This window comes from Procambarus clarkii, chromosome 1, assembly GCF_040958095.1.
Source record: "Procambarus clarkii isolate CNS0578487 chromosome 1, FALCON_Pclarkii_2.0, whole genome shotgun sequence".
Lineage (NCBI taxonomy): Eukaryota > Metazoa > Arthropoda > Malacostraca > Decapoda > Cambaridae > Procambarus > Procambarus clarkii.
In genome coordinates, this window is record NC_091150.1 from 35,815,000 (window position 1) to 35,835,010 (window position 20,011).

A 20,011-nucleotide genomic window follows, 5' to 3' on the forward strand; every position below is an offset into this window, starting at 1 on the left:
ATTTTCCACGCGTTAATCGCGGTAAAGATTGCGACATTGAGTGCCTTGACTTGATTAAAGGCTGTGATAAAGCACTCCACTTGAGCCTCGCTGGAAAGTTAGAGCCTTGTGTTAAGTGTGTGTGTGGGGGGGGGGGAGGAGCTTTATTGTAAAGCTCCGCTTACATTATGAAGGTCGTTACTGGCCACCGGATCAGACGATGGACATAATTCAGCTGAACAGACAGACAGACAAGGACGAGGAAGGTAATCCCGGGGATTACAAATCTTCCTCTTGAAGTGGGATTACTAAAGAAGCAGCTTAATTTGCGTTCTCTAGAGAGGCGAAGGATTACCGTGTGATGATTTCGGGGCTTAGCGTCCCCGCGGCCCGGTCGTCGACCAGGCCTCCTGGTTGCTGGACTAGTCAACCAGGCTGTTGGACGCTGCTGCTCGCAGCCTGACGTATGAATCACAGCCAGGTTGATCAGGTATCCCTTTGGAGGTGCTTATCCAGTTCTCTCTTGAACACTGTGAGGGGTCGGCCAGTTATGCCCCTTATGTGTAGTGGAAGCGTGTTGAACAGTCTCGGGCCTCTGATGTTGATAAGAGTTCTCTCTCGGAGTACCTGTTGCACCTCTGCTCTTCAACGGGGGTATTCTGCACATCCTGCCATGCCTTCTGGTCTCATGTGACACTCGTGAACACGCGGATGAATGTGTATAACAAGGGGGGGAGAGTAATAAGATTTTCCCCCTACGCTTAGAGTCCGGGGTTCGAGTCTCCTAGCGCCCAGGTGAAGGAACTTAGGGAAACTTAATAAGCAACTTAGGGAAGAGAACTTAATAAGATTTTTCAATATATTCAATATATATTAACACAACGCAGAATACGAAATGATGGATATGAATTGGATAAGACTGTTATTATCACAGATGTTGTTGACTGCTGCCACAGGTGTTGTAACTTACCACAAGTGTTGTAAGGTGTTACCGCAGGTGTTGAAGGCTCACGCAACAATATAAACAAACACCTGCCGCTCATTGATGCGGTTAACGCACTTTCACTCGAGTCGCCAGAGTGTAAACCAGGGACGAGGAGGGAGGGAGGGAGGGAGGGAGGACTCACTGTCCTCCAGTGCTGATCAACAACAGTGGAACAATCCTCTTCCAGACAGTTGGTGGTTCAAGATCCACTCCCACAGTTGGTGGTTCAAGATCCACTCCCACAGCTGGTGGTTCAAGATCCACTCCCACAGCTGGTGGTTCAAGATCCACTCCCACAGCTGGTGGTTCAAGATCCACTCCCACAGCTGGTGGTTCAAGATCCACTCCCACAGTTGGTGGTTCAAGATCCACTCTCACAGTTGGTGGTTCAAGATCCACTCCCACAGTTGGTGGTTCAAGATCCACTCCCACAGTTGGTGGTTCAAGACCCACTCCCACAGCTGGTGGCACAAGATCCACTCCCACAGCTGGTGGCACAAGATCCACTCCCACAGTTGGTGGCTCAAGACCCACTCCCACAGTTGGTGGTTTAAGATCCGCTCCCACAGCTCGTGGCATAATAAAACCCACTCCCACAATAATAATTTCACAATGAAAACAGTAAAGCTTGTACACATGTATCATACAGAATAGATCTATGTATAGAGTAGAGCATGCAGGTATACATATAGTGATACTTGAGGCACCTCGCACACTCACCTGTCACTATCTCTAGCAGTGAGATCAAGCCAAGCTCAGCCTCCAGGCGCTGGAGCTCAGCCTCCAGACACTCATTAATATCAACAAGGTGGACATATCCCGTCTGCTGTCGCCATTATTCTGTGTCTGCCGTGTTTACCAGCTATGCCCCCTTCACTGACCACCTTTACCATAAAGCAGACAACCAAGGTCTGCCAATAATCACACACAAGCTGGCATATAACGCTGCCCGAAGCAATATATATAAAAGAGGCCTATATAAAGTGACTTACGTGGGCTGCGGCTCTTTCCAGAGGGCAGGAGATGGGAGGCGGAGTAGAGGAGTCCTTTAATCAGTGTAGAGTCCATCTTGATATATGTCTCTCAACGGCTCTGTTGTCAAGACTTGATTCACTCTCCTGTGCGTGGTAGCGCGTGGCCTGCTTCAGCGGCGGAGGCTCACTCAATCCATCGCTCGCAGAGAGAGTTCGAGCAGGAGACTGTGCAAGGGGTGCCCAGACAGACAACGTCCTCCTTCACCTGCGGTGCCTGCAAACTGACATTATTTTTCGTATACTCAGGTTCCCAAGGCTCCTACTCTCCCCCCTCCTAAACATCCCCACGCCCCTTCGACCCTCCCTCCAACCCATTCATGCATCACCCACGCCCTCCACCCCTCCACCCACGCCCCCGCCGCCCACGCACACTCCTAAAACGCCTGAACGCAAGTCACTGCATGACTGCTGTCTCTCAGTGTCAAGGCGTTTTCAGAGTGCCACATTAAGTGTTAGTGTGAAGTGTGTCGGCACTGTCATACTGTTGCTTATAGACCGGTGCTCCACACCCTATGTATGGAGTGTGTGCGCGCTCCACACTCTCCATATTCATTAAGGAACTCCATATATATAATCTTAGAAGTAGCGTCACATTACATTAATAACACCAGCAATAATCATTCTGTTATGTTTGGATTATCAAATGCATAAACAACTTTTTTTTCCAACAGCCGTAAATAATAAAATACTCGGCAACTGAGCTTAAAATATTTATTTATTTATTTATTTAGAGAAAAGTTAACAAATATTAACTAAAGAAATTATTATACAGTGTAATGACGTATTGTTAACGTGTATTAAGAATGAAAAATATGCAGTCAAAAGAAAAGGGATGTCAAATCCATACAGCCAAACTCCCACTACAGTTCTGTCAAATACCCACTACAATCCAAATAGCCAAACACCCACTGTTCTTCTTCCCGTAATGAAAACATCACATCGGACATCTTAGACAAAAGGACTCCACGACTCCAAGACAAGTGCCAGTAGCATGTTGACTGGTAACCAGGAGCTGAGACTTGATCTGAAGGAAGGTGTTCCTCGTGTGATAACTGGATAACTAACAAAGTCTTTAAGTCTCTGTCAGGAGTCTCCTCCTTGGGTATTGTATCAGCAATTTGACTGACGGGTGAACATTGATTTGTCAGTTAAGTATTTTCTTATATCCAGTGAAATATTTTACTTGGATAAGCAGTTGTAAAATGAATATTATATTTTTTTGGTATTAATATTTTTTTCCGTGGGCCCTAAGCCTCAGGCTGACTCACTAAATATTACTGATATCAGTCTTACTCAGGTGTTGAATGAGCCTTTATTATTCTTCTGTTGGCTTCAGTAAGGCTATATATATATATATATATATATATATATATATATATATATATATATATATATATATATATATATATATATATATATATATAATATAATATAATATAAAATATATGTATGTATATATGTATGTTACGATTCAGAGGGGAAATGCTTGTTGCGTCTTGGGCACAAGTCCAACTTCGGAGTTTGAAGAAGTGTTTGACTTGCAACAATGATCGGATCTGTCCGTGACTTTAATCAATGTTTCCCATTGGCGTGCTTTTCATTTTACTTGTATTGGTTGTGTTGCGTATGTGTTAAAGACACATGTGTAATCATGTAATCTTGTACAATAAATTTCCCTATGTATATAAATATGTATAGTGATGGTAGGAGAAGACAATATGTGCCAGTGCATGAGAGAGCCCAACAAGGCTCTCCCGGGTGCTGCATATCGTCTTCTTCGAGGCTTATGGGTCCCTACAATCAACCAGAGGTGGTACCATCTATATATTTTTTAAAATAACAAATATATATATATATATTATAACAACATCTTGGAGAATCCTACAACCCTCATCTGTTACAACTCTTCTCAATAATTGTGTGTCAGTTACAAACATCGACAAACATCGAAGAGAGAGAGAGAGAGAGAGAGAGAGAGAGAGAGAGAGAGAGAGAGAGAGAGAGAGAGAGAGAGAGAGAGAGAGAGAGCGAGAGAGAGCGAGAGAGAGAGAGAGAGAGAGAGAGAGAGAGAGAGAGAGAGAGAGAGAGAGAGAGAGAGAGAGTACTGTCAGTAAATGAGATAAACAGTTAAAAGAGTCTTACGGACAACTCTTGAGGTCATCTTGTTATCGCTTGGCTCTTCCTTGTGTCAACACCCTCTGGCGGGTTGAGGTCTGCCCAGAGCACCCACCTTGAACAAATCCACAAGGGCCGTGACGAGGATTCGAACCTGCGTCCGGGAGCATCCCAGACACTGCCTTAATCGACACCCTCCTTCCTGGTCTTCCCGCCTCCCCCCCTCCCCTCTCCCCCCCCACCAGCTCACCCTGGCGCGGTGCTTTAATATATAAAGATTATTACTACTAAAACTGTTGTCAACAATGACTCTGGGACTGTCCTCAGGCGAGGCTCCTACAGATGGCGGTCAATACAAAAACCGTATTTATCAATTTTAACGTAATATTCATAGTCGTAATTTGTTAACAAAAACCTAAATTATTACTGTCTATTAGAAAGTGAGATGTTAAGTGAGGTGTTTGGGTACTGTCAGGAGTTACTTGTAGTTCAACCTGTCCTCAGGCCAGGCTCGTTAAGGCAGATTTTCTGATTTTCCTCAACTGGAGATGGACGGTAGAGCAACGGTCTCGCTTCATGCAGTTCGGCGTTCAATCCCCGACCGTCCAAGTGGTTGGGCACCATTCCTTTCCCCCCCCCCCTGTCCCATCCTAAATCCTTATCCTGGCCCCTTCCAAGTGCTATATAGTCGTAGAGGCTTGGCGCTTTCCCCTGGTAGTTCCCTTCCCCCCCTTCCCTTACATTACACATACAATCCAGATCTGTTACTTCTGGGGAACCTTCTTCAGAATGACTAACTACAGAATCCATCGTATGTGGACATTGAATGTGTGCACATTCCCCTCTGTTGCCCTTTCCTCTGCCTCCCGGACTCCTGCAGGGGCTACCCCTACATTATTAGAATGGGCATCACTATAGTTGCCTCACGCTAATGGGACTTCGAAATTCCCCGTGAACTTTGGCATGAGTTGATTTGCATGTCTTTTTCCAATTAATATTCCCAAAACTCTGCACTTGCACGGTCAAATTCCTACGGCCTAAAACGCCAATAATTTACCCTTCCATATAAGGCTTATCCATTCTAAAGTTCCCCTGAATCATCTGGGGATTCTTCCTGAACCAACTGGTTGACCGGGTTAGTTTCTGATTTATCTTAATCTAGATCTTTTTCACTGTTTCTATGTTTACTTTGAAATGCCTATTAAACGGTAATTCAAAAGAAGATTTACCACTGGTAGAACGAACAGTTCTTCTTTAGTTATTAAAAAATCTACAGAGACTTGTGTTGATATCGGCTTCAACTTTTTAAGGATAGTGAGATTCTTTAAAAATAAGGGCTACAGTGGCTTCTGTAAACCGCTGTAACCCTTCTGTTAAGTATCGCACTGCTCTCTCAGCCAGACCATTTGAGGAAAGGTTACAGGAAGGGAGAGGGGTGGGGGGGACAGGATTAATTAACATATTTATACTATTTTCCTAAAAAAATCCTCCATTTCCCCAAACACAAGATAAGGAGCATTAGCTGACGCCACCACCATGTCTGGTAATCCAAACCTACAAATTGTTACTCCTGAGAAATTCACAAGTTATAGATGATGTCGTGGAATGACACACATGAACATTCATCAATTTTGTGTATGAATCCACAGTCACCAGGTAATATTTGTTATCCACAGGTCCAGCATGAAGTATATGAAGTCTAGACCAAGGTTTCCCGGTGCATGGCCAGGAAAGTACTGGGGCCTGGTGTTTCTTCCAGTTATTAAAGCATAAGAACAAAGGCAACTGCAGAAGGCCTATTGGCCCATACGAGGCAGCTCCTATTTATAACCACCCAATCCCACTCATATACATGTCCAACCCGCGCTTGAAACCTTTCATAAAACAAATATGATAATTCTTTAGTTACTTCAGTAATATCCTGGTCCAATTTTGGCCACTAAACCCAACTTCTAGCTTCTGCTTTCAGAGCATTTATGCCTTTATGGCCTACATGCAGCTGTTGCAAGACCTTACATCTCAGTTCCACAGGAACCACCACTCCACTCCTATATAAGATTACATCCTGGTGTAATCCAAGGTCAGCCTGTACTGTTGCATACTCTGACAATAATATATCACCATTCCATCCATACTTGACATAAATCAATAACTTACTTAATTTGGCTTCTCAACTAATAACTTCCTAATGGTCTGGAATGAAATATCCTCCCATGACAAATATTTCACCAGGTCAACATAATCTACTGTAATCCTGGAATTCAACTCTTCTGTAACAGGGAGTCTGTTTAATTCATCTGCCACTATATTATCCTTGCCTTATTTAAACTTCACATCATGCTGCAACTGTGACACTAGCAATGCCCAACGTTGAGTTCTAGCACTAACTGGAATTTTATTACCTATGCCAAACAATCCTAGCAGGGATTCACGGTCCATTCTAGCAAGAAATTTTCTACCCAGCAGAAAATATATTTTTTTACTGCTTATACCAAGTCTAAGTCTTCTTAGCATAATTGGGAATAATTCTGTTCTTCAGGAGATCATTTCTTGCTAGAAAAATTGACTGTTCCCCCCCCCCCCCCTTTCCCCTTAACTATCTTTTTAGGTTACGTGTATCTAGTATTTACGGTACTTAGAAACCAAACGAGCATCTGCTTGTAACATTATGAACCTAACGTAGGTAGGACTTAATCCTACAAAACACCTTCAATCCTAACAGTTAGGGTAGGTATTTAGCTTATGTTGGTGAATTATTTGTATTTTCAACTCGTCCTCAGACCAAGTCTATTCTCTCCAGTGGTCGACCCCAAAGACGCATTCATCAATTTTAGCATGCTGTTAATTCATAACAGGAATTTTCTCATATATACATTAATATTCTTATATATCAACATACTGTGCATATTTAGGCATAGATTAGGTTAGGTGTTTAGGTTCTGTTGGCGATTATTTGTATTTGTAGTACGTGAGTGAAGCATTTACAGCGTTGTGGTTCGAACAAAAGTCATGAGCGAATAACCACTTGTTCGAGAAGTGTTCGGACGTAATCAATTGTGAGTTGAGTGTAAACCGTTTATCCTTTCATAGACAGGGGGTTTTGGCGGCTGGATTAATGAGCCTTTGGCCAATGTTGATGAGACCAGACTGCTGGGACGGTTAGGTTAGGTACTCCACAACCGCTCCTACACTCAAACAGTCACGTCTTAAGCAAACAGTTTCCAGTTTAAGATCCAGTTCAGATCCAGTTTAAGCCAGTTCTTAAGCGGATGACTGAGTTCTTAAGGTGATGAATGTGTTCTTAAGCTGACATTGATGCCTCATGCACATATATTCCCGGTGGTAAAAATAGTCATGATTTAATACTCTGTGTATATATAATGTCTTCAAAAAACCTGTATATCCTCAATGCCCCCCTCCCAACACCCCCCCCCTCTCTCCCTCCTCAAACCCTCCCCCCTCAAACCCCCGCTCCCCCCCCCCCCTCCCCCCCACCCAAAAAAACCATCTCTGGAGGTTGTCAGTTATTGTGAATCAAGAAGCAAACAACATTGACAACACAAACAAACCTCTCACTCACTTCTCTCAATAAACAAAACAATAAATGTGACGTACACAAATTTCATGTATTGAGAGGGAGTTACCCACTTTGGAGTGCAGGTGTTTAATGTTTCGGAGGGGGGGGGGGTCAGTGTTACGGGGGGACGATGGTGGTCAGTGTTACGGGGGGTGACGATGGTGGTCAGTGTTACGGCGGGTGACGATGGTGGTCAGTGTTACGGGGGGTGACGATGGTAACCAGTGTCACTGGGTACAGAGGTGCGAGGGACCACAACGAGTGGCCTTGTTACTCGCCTCAGGGCCACGATGTCACGTGACTTGGTAAACAGAGCTTTGAAAACCTGTCATGCGTGTTGACTGGCTTCCCGCCTCGCAGCAGGCGTCACTCCTCCCCATCCTGAGCCTCAGCAGGCGTCACTCCTCCTCATCCTGAGCTACAGCAGGCGTCACTCCTCATCCTGAGCTACAGCAGGCGTCACCACCCCCTGAGCCACAGCAGGCGTCACTCCTCCCCATCCTGAGCCACAGCAGGCGTCACTCCTCCCCATCCTGAGCCACAGCAGGCGTCACTCCTCCCCATCCTGAGCCACAGCAGGCGTCACTCCTCCCCATCCTGAGCCACAGCAGGCGTCACTCCTCCCCTGAGCCCCAGCAGGAAGGCGTCACTCCCCCCCTGAGCCACAACAGGAAGGCGTCACTCCCCCCTGAACCACAGCAGGAAGGCGTCACTCCCCTCTGAACCACAGCAGGAAGGCGTCACTCCCCTCCCCTAAGCCACAGCAGGAAGGCGTCACTCCCCCCTGAACCACAGCAGGAAGGCGTCACTCCCCCCTGAACCACAGCAGGAAGGCGTCACTCAGCTGAGCAACTGCAACGCTCAAGGTCGTCACTCAACTGTGCTCGACTTGGGGGACAAAATTCCCAGAGACTCCTCTTCCCCCCCCTACGTCACTCCCGTCACTTATGTGGGAAAAGCTGAATGGCTTTATCCTTGAGGGAGGATAATGTCGGCGTTTTTTAGTAGGAGGAGGAAGAGGAGGAAGAAGATGGGAGGAATGGAAGAGGAAGAGGAGGAAGAAAAGGAGGAGAAGGAATTAGAAAAGAACCAGTATGAGGAGAAAACGGAAAGTTGCAGGTGGAGGAGGAAAATCTTGGTGACCTGTTGAAGTGCCGTGTTGGGAGTGTCTGTCTCCCTGTCTTCGCCGTCACCATCCTCCGTCACCCCGTCACTACCGTCCGTCACCCCGTCATCACCGTCCGTCACCACCCTCCGTCACCCTGTCACCACAGGACGACCCCATACAACTCCTGAAGTCAGTGACGACTCAGCTGATAGTGCATTCCTTCACTATATTGGTGTGTCACACTGTGCAGGTGTATCACACTCTACAGGTGTGTCACACAGTACAGGTGTATCACACTGTACAGGTGTGTCACACTGTACAGGTGTGTCACACTGTACAGGTGTGTCACACTGTACAGGTGTGTCACACTGTACAGGTGTGTCACACTGTACAGGTGTGTCACACTGTACAGGTGTGTCACACTGTACAGGTGTGTCACACTGTACAGGTGTGTCACACTGTACAGGTGTGTCACACTGTACAGGTGTGTCACACTGTACAGGTGTGTCACACTGTACAGGTGTGTCACACTGTACAGGTGTGTCACACTGTACAGGTGTGTCACACTGTACAGGTGTGTCACACTCTACAGGTGTGTCACACTGTACAGGTGTGTCACACTGTACAGGTGTGTCACACTCTACAGGTGTGTCATATAACACCATAAATGTGGTTTGTTTAATATTTTACATAAAATGAGAGTTCAGTCATCACAGGATAATGACGTCGCCAGGTTGTCTGGCCTTAGCAATTTAAAAATCCCACCTTAAGAGATTTAATATTGACAGGTTGACTAGGGGTCAGGTGGTGTGAAGTGACCTTGCTAACTGCTAAGCTGGTAATTGCGGCCCGTTGGCTGTGTTTCTATCAGACAAGCCGCTGTCTAGGTGGGGTAGGGAGATAGCCACATGCTATAAATTTATTGTGTGGTTACCTTACCTTGAGGTTACCTTGAGGTGAATTCGGGGCTTAGCGTCCCCGCGACCCGGTCGTCGACCAGGTCTCCTGGTTGCTAGACTGGTCAACCAGGCTGTTGGACGCTGCTGCTCGCAGCCTGACGTATGAATCACAGCCAGGTTGATCAGGTATCCTTTGGAAGTGTTTGTCAAGTTCTCTCTTGAACACTGTGAGGGGTCGGCCAGTTATGCCCCTTATGTGTAGTGGAAGCGTGTTGAACAGTCTCGGGCCTCTGATGTTGATAGTTCTCTCTCAGAGTACCTGTTGCACCTCTGCTCTTCAACGGGGGTATTCTGCACATCCTGCCATGCCTTCTGGTCCAGCCCCTCTACTATTTTCCACGTGTAAATTATTATGTATCTCTCCCGCCTGCACTCAAGAGAATACAGATTTAGGCATTTCAGTCATCCCAATAGTTTAGATGTTTTATTGAGTGGATTCTAGCAGTAAAGGATCTCCAGGTCAGCAGTTTCTCCAGCTTTGAAAGGGGCTGTCATTGTGCAGCAGTACTCCACTCTAGAGAGCACTAGCGTCTTGAAAAGTATCATCATTGGTATAGCATCTCTAGTGTGAACTAGAGATGTCATTTTGTGAACCTGTCATTTTTCTTGCAGTTGTGAACACTTTATTGTGTTCTTTGAAGGTAAGGTCGTCCGACATGAATACACCCAAATCCTTTACATTGCCTTTTCGTTCTATGTTATGATTTGACTGCGTTTTGTACGTGGTTTCCGTGTTTATATTTTCATTTTTTTCCGTAGCGTGTGAGCTGGAACTTATCTTCGTTAAACACCATATTATTTTCTGTAGCCCAAAGAAAGACCTGATTTACATTTGATTGGAGGATTGCCGTGTCCTCTATGTTGCCTACTTTCATGAAGATCCTAGTGTCATCTGCAAAGAATGATACAGTGCTATAGGTTGTGTTCTTATCTATGTCCGATATGAGGATGAGAAAAAGTACTGGAGCAAGCACAGTACCCTGGGGGACTGAGCTCTTCACGGTTGATGGGCTGGATTTTATTTTGTTGACTATTACACATTGGGTTTTGTTAGTCTGGAAATTGTAGATACACCTACCTATTTTTCCGGTAATTTCTTTTGAACGCATTTTATGTTCAATAACACCATGGTCACATTTGTCGAACGCTTTTGCGAAATCTGTGCAAATTACATCAGCGTTTTGTTTGTCTTCCATAGCATCTAATGCCATATCATAGTGGTCCAGCAACTGCGACAGGCAAGAGCGCCCTGTTCTGAAACCATGTTGTCCGGGGTTATGGAGATGCTGTGATTCCATGTATTTTGTGATCTTACTTCTTAGCACTCTCTCAAAAATTTTTATGATGTGTGATGTTAGTGCTATCGGTCTGTAAATTTTTGCCTCTGCCTTATTACCTCATTTATGGAGTGGTGCTATCTCTGCTGTTTTTAGTATGTCAGGGATAACGCCAGTATCTAGGCTTTGTCTCCACAGAATGTGAAGGGCCTGCGATAGTGTTTTTTTTACAGTTCTTGATGAATATAGAGTTCCAAGAATCCGGGCCTGGTGCAGAGTGCATAGGCATACTATTTATGGCTTCTTCAAAATCCAGTGGGGATAGGGTGACGTCTGATATATGATTTGATGTTGGCATCATATCTCAAATTTGATACCAACACAAATTTGACTCAAATTTGTGCAATAATGTTGACATATTGAACTTCAAGTGAAATGGTTGAATTATGATACCCATTATGATACCCATAATACTAAATATATAACCGATTAACGGATTTTTTGGTAAATTGTCTTTAGTTCTGATCTCTAGATCTTGGATTTTGAAAATTAGAGTGGAGAGCACAGCTTTACAGGCTTAAGATTTTGACAAAGATTCTTGGTTATACGAGTACATGCTTACAGTTGATACATGATAACACCAAATGATATTAATGTGCAGACAAGTTCCAGTCCTACTCTTATATATAATTAACAAGAATGGATGGTGGCAGCAACCTACTATCTTTCTACCATACTTCTACTCTTACTTTCTACTCTTCTACTTTCCTCCTTGATCTCATTCTCTCCCTCTCATTCTGAACTTTCCCTTTCCCTCCTGACCACTCTTCCTCACTACTCTCTTCCACCTCTCTACCTCCCTCGCCCTTTCTTCTCTTCTTCTTTCAATTTCCGATACGTTACGGTCACACTGTGCAGGTTCTGACACTCTTTGCAGGTGTGTTGGGCTGTACAGGTGTGTCAAACAAAAATTAACCTGTACAAACAAAAATTAACGTGTACACACTACCTTAGACACGTGGTGAGTGCACATCACCTTAGACACGTGGTGAGTGTTCATCAACGTGTACACGTGGTGAGTGTACATCAACGTGTACACGTGGTGAGTGCACATCACCTTAGACACGTGGTGAGTGCACATCACCTTAGACACGTGGTGAGTGTACATCAACGTGTACACGTGGTGAGTGCACATCACCTTAGACACGTGGTGAGTGCACATCACCTTAGACACGTGGTTAGTGTACACCACCTTAGACACGTGGTATACGTGGTGGCGTCCAGGCAGTCATATGATGTAACAATGACGTCAAGGGTCCCATTAGCATGGCACCTTCCCGAGACTTGGACCTTAAGTACTCTTACCCCCCCCCTCCCTCTTAATCTCCCACGTGATCAAAAACTCAAGCCTAAGTGGAGAAAAGTCTCCCCCGTAGAGAAGGGGTGGGAGAGGTATGTTCCCCCACCTCACAATGACACTTTCACCCACGTAGAGGCTCAGTCCGCCTCCTCCCATACTAGTGGAAGCATTGCCCAACTGCTTCCGACTTGCGGGCCGCAGGGTCTTATAATAACAGGGTTAATATAACGCACTGGAGCCCAGCCTGAAGCACGGGGGATACGCTGGTGTGTAGCCCACTATGCTACGGAGGTGGATGAGGCTTTAATTAATAAGTAGGACGGAGAAGCGTTGTGTTCATATTTGTATGTAGGAGGCTTAGTGAGGGCGTTCAATCTTCACCTCACACACACCTGCCTCTACAGTTACCTCACACACCTGCCTCTACAGTTACCTCACACACCTGCCTCTACAGTTACCTCACACACCTGCCTCTACAGTTACCTCACACATACCTGCCTCTACAGTTACCTCACACATACCTGCCTCTACAGTTACCTCACACACCTGCCTCTACAGTTACCTCACACACTCCTCCCTCTACAGTTACCTCACACACTCCGCCCTCTACAGTTACCTCACACATACCTGCCTCTACAGTTACCTCACACACACCTGCCTCTACAGTTACCTCACACACTCCTCCCTCTACAGTTACCTCACACACCTGCCTCTACAGTTACCTCACACACACCTGCCTCTACAGTTACCTAACACACTCCTCCCTCTACAGTTACCTCACACATACCTGCCTCTACAGTTACCTCACACACACCTGCCTCTACAGTTACCTCACACACCTGCCTCTACAGTTACCTCACACATACCTGCCTCTACAGTTACCTCACACACCTGCCTCTACAGTTACCTCACACACACCTGCCTCTACAGTTACCTCACACACTCCTCCCTCTACAGTTACCTCACACATACCTGCCTCTACAGTTACCTCACACACACCTGCCTCTACAGTTACCTCACACACACCTGCCTCTACAGTTACCTCACACACACCTGCCTCTACAGTTACCTCACACACTACTCCCTCTACAGTTACCTCACACATACCTGCCTCTACAGTTACCTCACACACTCCTCCCTCTACAGTTACCTCACACATACCTGCCTCTACAGTTACCTCACACACTCCTCCCTCTACAGTTACCTCACACATACCTGCCTCTACAGTTACTTCACACACACCTGCCTCTACAGTTAGCTCACACACACCTGTCTCTACAGTTACCTCACACACCTGCCTCTACAGTTACCTCACACACTCCTCCCTCTACAGTTACCTCACACACACCTGCCTCTACAGTTACCTCACACACCTGCCTCTACAGTTACCTCACACACCTGCCTCTACAGTTACCTCACACACCTGCCTCTACAGTTACCTCACACACTCCTCCCTCTACAGTTACCTCACACATACCTGCCTCTACAGTTACCTCACACACTCCTCCCTCTACAGTTACCTCACACACACCTGCCTCTACAGTTACCTCACACACTCCTCCCTCTACAGTTACCTCACACATACCTGCCTCTACAGTTACCTCACACACACCTGCCTCTACAGTTACCTCACACACTCCTCCCTCTACAGTTACCTCACACATACCTGCTTCTACAGTTACCTCACACACACCTCCCTCTACAGTTACCTCACACACACCTGCCTCTACAGTTACCTCACACACCTCCCTCTACAGTTACCTCACACACTCTTCCCTCTACAGTCTAACGCTCTAGAGTTCCTCTACTCTGCTCACTTCTCTTTGTTAACACTATTATTTGCCTGTGCTGTGAGTCTATGCAAGTAGAGAGTGACTCAGGGAAGTGTATCCTCACTAGTCACTAGTACGTCACATTCTGCACGTTTGGTCCCCAACGTGCAAAGTGCAGAGTAGCTTGAAAAGTAGCCGCTCAGAAATATCCACGTTTTCTATACACTGGTGGGTCAGGGGAGGTGGGTGGCTTGGGTGTGTGTGCGTTGCTCTTTCTGGTTAGGACCTTGTGTTTTGTTGTGAAGAGATGAGGAGAACGAGCCGTTGTTTTGTTGATCAACAGCTCCCTTACTTGCCTAAGCTTCCCTACTTTCCCTACCTTCCTTACCTTCCCTTTCTTACCTTCCCTCCCCTTCCCTACCTTCCTTACTTTTCTTACCTTCCCTCACCTTCCTCACCTCCCCTCACCTTCCTCACCTCCCGGCAGCGTCGTGAGAACGCGGACTGAATGAAGTACGGTGATGCACTCCCTGTCTCAGACTTTGCAGGGTGACGGTGATGTGTGTTGTGACTCACAGTACCGTGTCCTCCAGAGTGTCAACAAGGCAGCTGACCAGCAGTAGTTGGCGAGTATTATTATCCAAGAATGACCTTGCATGAGGAGCATAATGTTCTTCTTTCACACTGAGCATGCGCGCAGATGGAGACACGGTCCATTCCCCACAAGCAGACGGGCTCGCCATAGCCCGTGCTACTTGGAACTTTTTGTTCCAGGTAGCAAATCTTGAACAACAACAGCAACAACAACAACCCCACAATCAGAGGTACTCCTCTGGTATCTAGCAGCGTCACCCCTTGGTATCTAGGAGGGGCCGTCCCGCACCCCACGCCACAGGGGGGTGTTCCTGGCCCCACCCCCCCCCCCCACTCACCACCTCACCCTCCTCTACTTTCACTCACTAACGCACTCTCACTCCCTTACCGTTACACTTTCACTCTGCGCCTTCACTCTCATTATACAGTGTACAGCTCCTCCTCCTCCTGACCTTATCCAAGTCTCCAAGAGACAACTGAATTTCTTTTACGAGGCGACGTCTCAGGCGAGCAATGTTTTAACGTGAGGACGTGTGTGGTACATGGATAGACTGCTCATTGTTCAGTCGATATAGAGCGTCTACCTCACACGCCTGGGGTCCGGGGTTCGAGACCCATACAGCCCAGGCGAATGGAATGTTAACTGTGATTTCTTACTACCATTTACCGGCATGTTCTTGTTCTATACGGCTGCCTGAGCGGAACCCCCCCCCCCCCTCTCTCTCTCTCTCTCTCTCTCTCTCTCTCTCTCTCTCTCTCTCTCTCTCTCTCTCTCTCTCTCTCTCTCTCTCTCTCTCTCTCTCTCTCTCTCTCTCTCTCTCTCTCTTTCTCTCTCTCTCTCAGGTCCTTGCAAAGATTTGCAAGGTTGTAATCTTGAGCTATAATTACCCTAGGCTTAATTATAGGTCATTAATCATTAATCAAGGAGTTTGGCGGCTGGATTAACGAGCCTTTGGCCTTTGTTGATGATTGGTTGTTAATCTAATCACCTAACCATATGTTTATGAATGAAAACCACTTTACACATGATTTGCAACTGATGGTGTGTGTGTGTAATTTCCTCGACTTCGTTTATGTCCTGTGTTCGACTCTCACCTCTGTAAATGCTTCATACACGCACTGAGATACATACAACTTGTCCTATACTGTATTAGTGCTCTATGTATTAACATAGACACTGCAATACGTATTTGGTGAGCCGGTAATGTGTGTACGCTAATTTTGGTAGGTGTATTGTAGGTGTATTGTAGGATGTATGAGCTAATGTGCTGTGTGAGTTAATGTGCTGTGTGAGCTATTGTGCTGTGTGAGCTAATGTGCTGTGTGAGCTAATGTGCTGTGTGAGCTATTGTGCTGTGTGAGCTAATGTGCTGTGTGAGCTAATGTGCTGTGTGAGCTATTGGGCTGTGTGAGCTATTGTGCTGTGTGAGCTAATGTGCTGTGTGAGCTAATGTGCTGTGTGAGCTAATGTGCTGTGTGAGCTAATGTGCTGTGTGAGCTAATGTGCTGTGTGAGCTAATGTGCTGTGTGAGTGCTCAGAACATTACTCTCCTACCAAGTGTAATCTCCCCATTCTTCACGTAGTCTGGCCTTTCATGCTTATACATGTGGTATAATTCAGTGGTGTGTTGTATTTCCATGATATGCGTTGTTGCAATTGCTTGTCATTGTAAGTGCATCTAGGTGGGCAAGCAATGTTGACTTGTGTTAAGTGCAACGATGTTTATCTAGTTTATGAAGTGTTTTGTAACGGATATCATGAAGAAGTTCATCAAATCTAGGGTATCAGGTGAGCAAGTTCATCAGCTTCACCAGCAAGGTCACTCCTTGGTGTTTATACATGAGTTGGCACTCAGGTTATATGTATTCAACGACCTTCATGCTCCAGTTTCCGCATTAATGCTATAACATCTGTGATCAGATCGATGTTGTTGCGTAAGAGTTCTTGTTGCAAGGTTTCAATGACAGTTCTCGAATCTGGGTTTATGATAATGTGTTGTCGCTGTTCAGCATGAACATGTTCAAAACCATTTGAATGGCTGGTATCTGTATGAAGTTTGGAGCAGCCATTTGAGCGTCTGAAACTAACTACAGAATCTCCTGCCTTAATTGCCCCTCCAGGTTGACGTCTCGGCTCGTCTACTGATCCGTCTGTGAAGTTTGTGAAGCTTTTTTTTTTATTATTATTATTTTCTACCACAGACGTGGCCACACATTTACAATGCTAACCAGCATATATACATTTTCTTCTGTCCTCCATGGACAGGGTTAGAGATGTGTTAAACATATAGTTCAAGGGTTTATTGAACAATCAACCACAGAAGGTGATTCGGTGCTTTTAAAATGCTAAGCTAACCAACATAAGTAAATACATTGATACACAGATTTACGTATGCCCTACATACAGAGTGTGAAGCTGTCAGTATCAAGTTTGCTTCTATATTCATCTGTGCCATGTTGCGTAAATGGGGATTACTCTGGTCCTTTTTTTATCTTGAAGCCGTAATCTCTAAGTTGACTGATGACGATTCCCAAGGAGCTGACGCAACGAAGTCTTCATCATGTATTTCCTCGATTCCTTTCTCAGTGATTGTATTTGTGGTGTCTAATGTATTAACAGTGTTTAGTGAACAGTGGGTTCTCTTGTTGCTACTTGGGACTCTCCTGTCGCGGTGTAGTCCTCTATTGAGTATATATTTATAGTGAACTGATTCTTGGTCCGGTCAATATCTCGGTCAGTATTTCAACCGCTGCTAGTTTGGTTTCACGTCTTAGACTCAGCATTTTACTCCGTCTGAGAGCCCCTCTGTTATGCTTGGCATCGTCTTGAATAGAGTCTACCTTTGCCCACTGGCTAGGAGAAAGCGTGAGTGAGGCAGACGTCTGCCTGATCAACCAGGGGGAACACAGCATGTATGTTAAACAATCTTAATACCACGTGTCCCGCTCCTAGACGGGGCCCTGTCATTGCTCTCATTATATTCACGCAAGATCTCGCTTTCTCTATCAGATGTTAAATTTGCTTATTAAATGTCATTTTAAAATCTATCCACACTCCAAGGTTAATGTCTCGAATGCGCAGATTTCTGTCTGGAGTGCTGCCACCCATTCTCATTGTCTTAGATTTCTGTGCAGATATTTTTAACCCTACAATGCTGCATCCCCGAGGTTACCTGGTCTAGTGCTCTTTGTGCTTTATTTAGAAGTGAAGGAAGGACTTGTGCCGACTAATGATCTATCATCACCATAGCTTGGCAATTTAAGGCCCTTCTGTAAATATCACGGTAGCGAGGTTTTGAGTAAGATTGTTAAAATGACTAGGGGGCTAAGGATGCCTCCTTGTGGAGTGTCATTGTCATGCAAGTGGTTGTGTGACACTTGGCCTTGTTGCTTCACTCTGGCGTACCTGTCGCTCAGATACTCTTGTATCCAAGCTAACACTTTGCCCTTGATTGCTTGTAAGATTGCTTGTAAGATTTCTTGTAAGCGTCCAAAGTTAAAATGATTTTTCTATATCAGGGAAGATTACTGACTCTTCCCCCTCCACCCCGCCCTTCCGCCCAGGATGGAACCCCACAACAAGGTGACTAACTCCTGGGTACCTAGTTACTGCTAGGTGAACAGGCGCATTAGGTGATAGGAAATGCCGCCAACCAGTTCTGTCGCCGCCTGGGATTCGAACCCGGAATTCACGGTTGCGAGTCGAGAACGAACCCGACTGCTCTTTCTGCAATAGTCCAATTTGGCAGAAAGTTTGAGAAAATTCAAACCATCTTAACCTCCTTCACCTCCTTAGTAACACGCCTAGCGGCTTCATTTATGCCTGTAACAACCTGTAACACGTGTTAGTGACGTCATCAACACCTGCTGCCGCAAGAGTCGCTCACAATCACGCCTCGAACCCGTGTGGACGTCGGCAGTGAAGCAGACTGCCAGCGACACAATGCTGTTCTGATGGTAAACATGCGGGTCTGTTCCATCACGTACCCCGGAGCTAACCTTGGGGACCCAATACGTGCCCTACAGTCAGAGACGTGCCCCACGCCCTGTCACACAGGCACGAGGAAGGTCATGGTCAATGGTACGAAATTTCTTACTCGTTAAAGCTGGCCATACATCTCTCTCTCTCTCTCTCTCTCTCTCTCTCTCTCTCTCTCTCTCTCTCTCTCTCTCTCTCTCTCTCTCTCTCTCTCTCTCTCTCTCTCTCTCTCTCTCTCTCTCTCTCTCTCTCTCCCCCCCCCCCTCTCCCTCCCCCACCTAGGTGCCGACTTGAGAATGGTCCAGGACGGACCGAAACGTCGTCGTCCCTTCACTTTCTAGTGTGTGGTCTGATCAACATCAGATTTAAACAAATCCTAACTGATTATACTAGTGTTTTCAGGCCTCTGAGAGCGAACTGTTACAACCATGTATTGAAGCAGTCCGTTCTCGCAAGCGTTCCCAGCGTCAAGAAACAGTCGTACTAAGGTGCACTCGGGGCCAGAAGACCCGCCAACAGAAAACGGAACATTACGTCAATTTCGCGAGCCGCGTCCATTTTCTGGTAGAGGAGTTTAGGGGCAGAGGTAAAGTGTACGTCAAGATGTGCTGTAACGAGAACAGGTTCATTGAAGAACCAGAACCGTTGGGCGGAGGAGTTCTGAGGGAGAGAAAGTCGTGTTTATATCTCATGCATCAGTTGACTCCTTCCTCGGAGGCCCTTCCAAGGGGAAGTTCAGCCCCCCCCCCCCCACTTCACCCGCCGCCTCCATCGCGTTCCCGCCTCCACGCGCGCTCCCCCGGCCTCCACGCGCACGCCTTCTCTGTTGTAATATCTGGGAATTATTGTTGTGGTTCATTCTGACAGTTTTCTTTGACAGCTTCTTAGCGTCACACGGTCAACGTTTCCTCTATTATGTCTGGCACACATTAAATAGAGGAAAAATAGATGGGTTAGAAAGGCGGGGTCCAAGAGCTAATAACTCGATTCTGCTGTTACAAACAATAAATACACGTCTCCCCCTCCCCTGAGGGAGGGAGCTGGTCGGCCGAGCGGACGGCACACTGGACTTGTGATCCTGTGGTCCCGGGTTCGATCCTGGGCGCCAGCGAGAAACGATGGGCAGAGTTTCTTTCACCCTATGCCCCTGTTACCTAGCAGTTACCTATTTAGGTACCTGGGTGTTAGTCAGCTGTCACGGGCTGCTTCCTGGGGGTGGAGGCCTGGTCAATGACCGGGCCGCGGGGACACTAAAAAAGCCCCGAAATCAAC

General features: G+C 46.2%; 1 protein-coding gene across 3 annotated transcripts in view; it reads right to left on the reverse strand.

Annotated features, from left to right (window-relative positions):
- The window catches only part of LOC123768665 (uncharacterized), a 75,371-nt gene that overhangs the window by 32,847 nt on the left and 22,513 nt on the right, over positions 1 to 20,011 (reverse strand). The window contains exon 2 of one of the 3 annotated variants that reach the window (XM_045759370.2): positions 1,957 to 2,219. The exons of 1 other annotated variant lie outside the window; for it this stretch is intronic. In XM_045759370.2, the coding sequence (XP_045615326.2) occupies positions 1,957 to 2,032 (76 nt within the window). In that variant the 5' untranslated portion in view covers positions 2,033 to 2,219. The remainder of the gene's footprint in view (positions 1 to 1,956; positions 2,220 to 20,011) is intronic. One more of the 3 variants, XM_045759453.2, reaches the window with a different exon arrangement.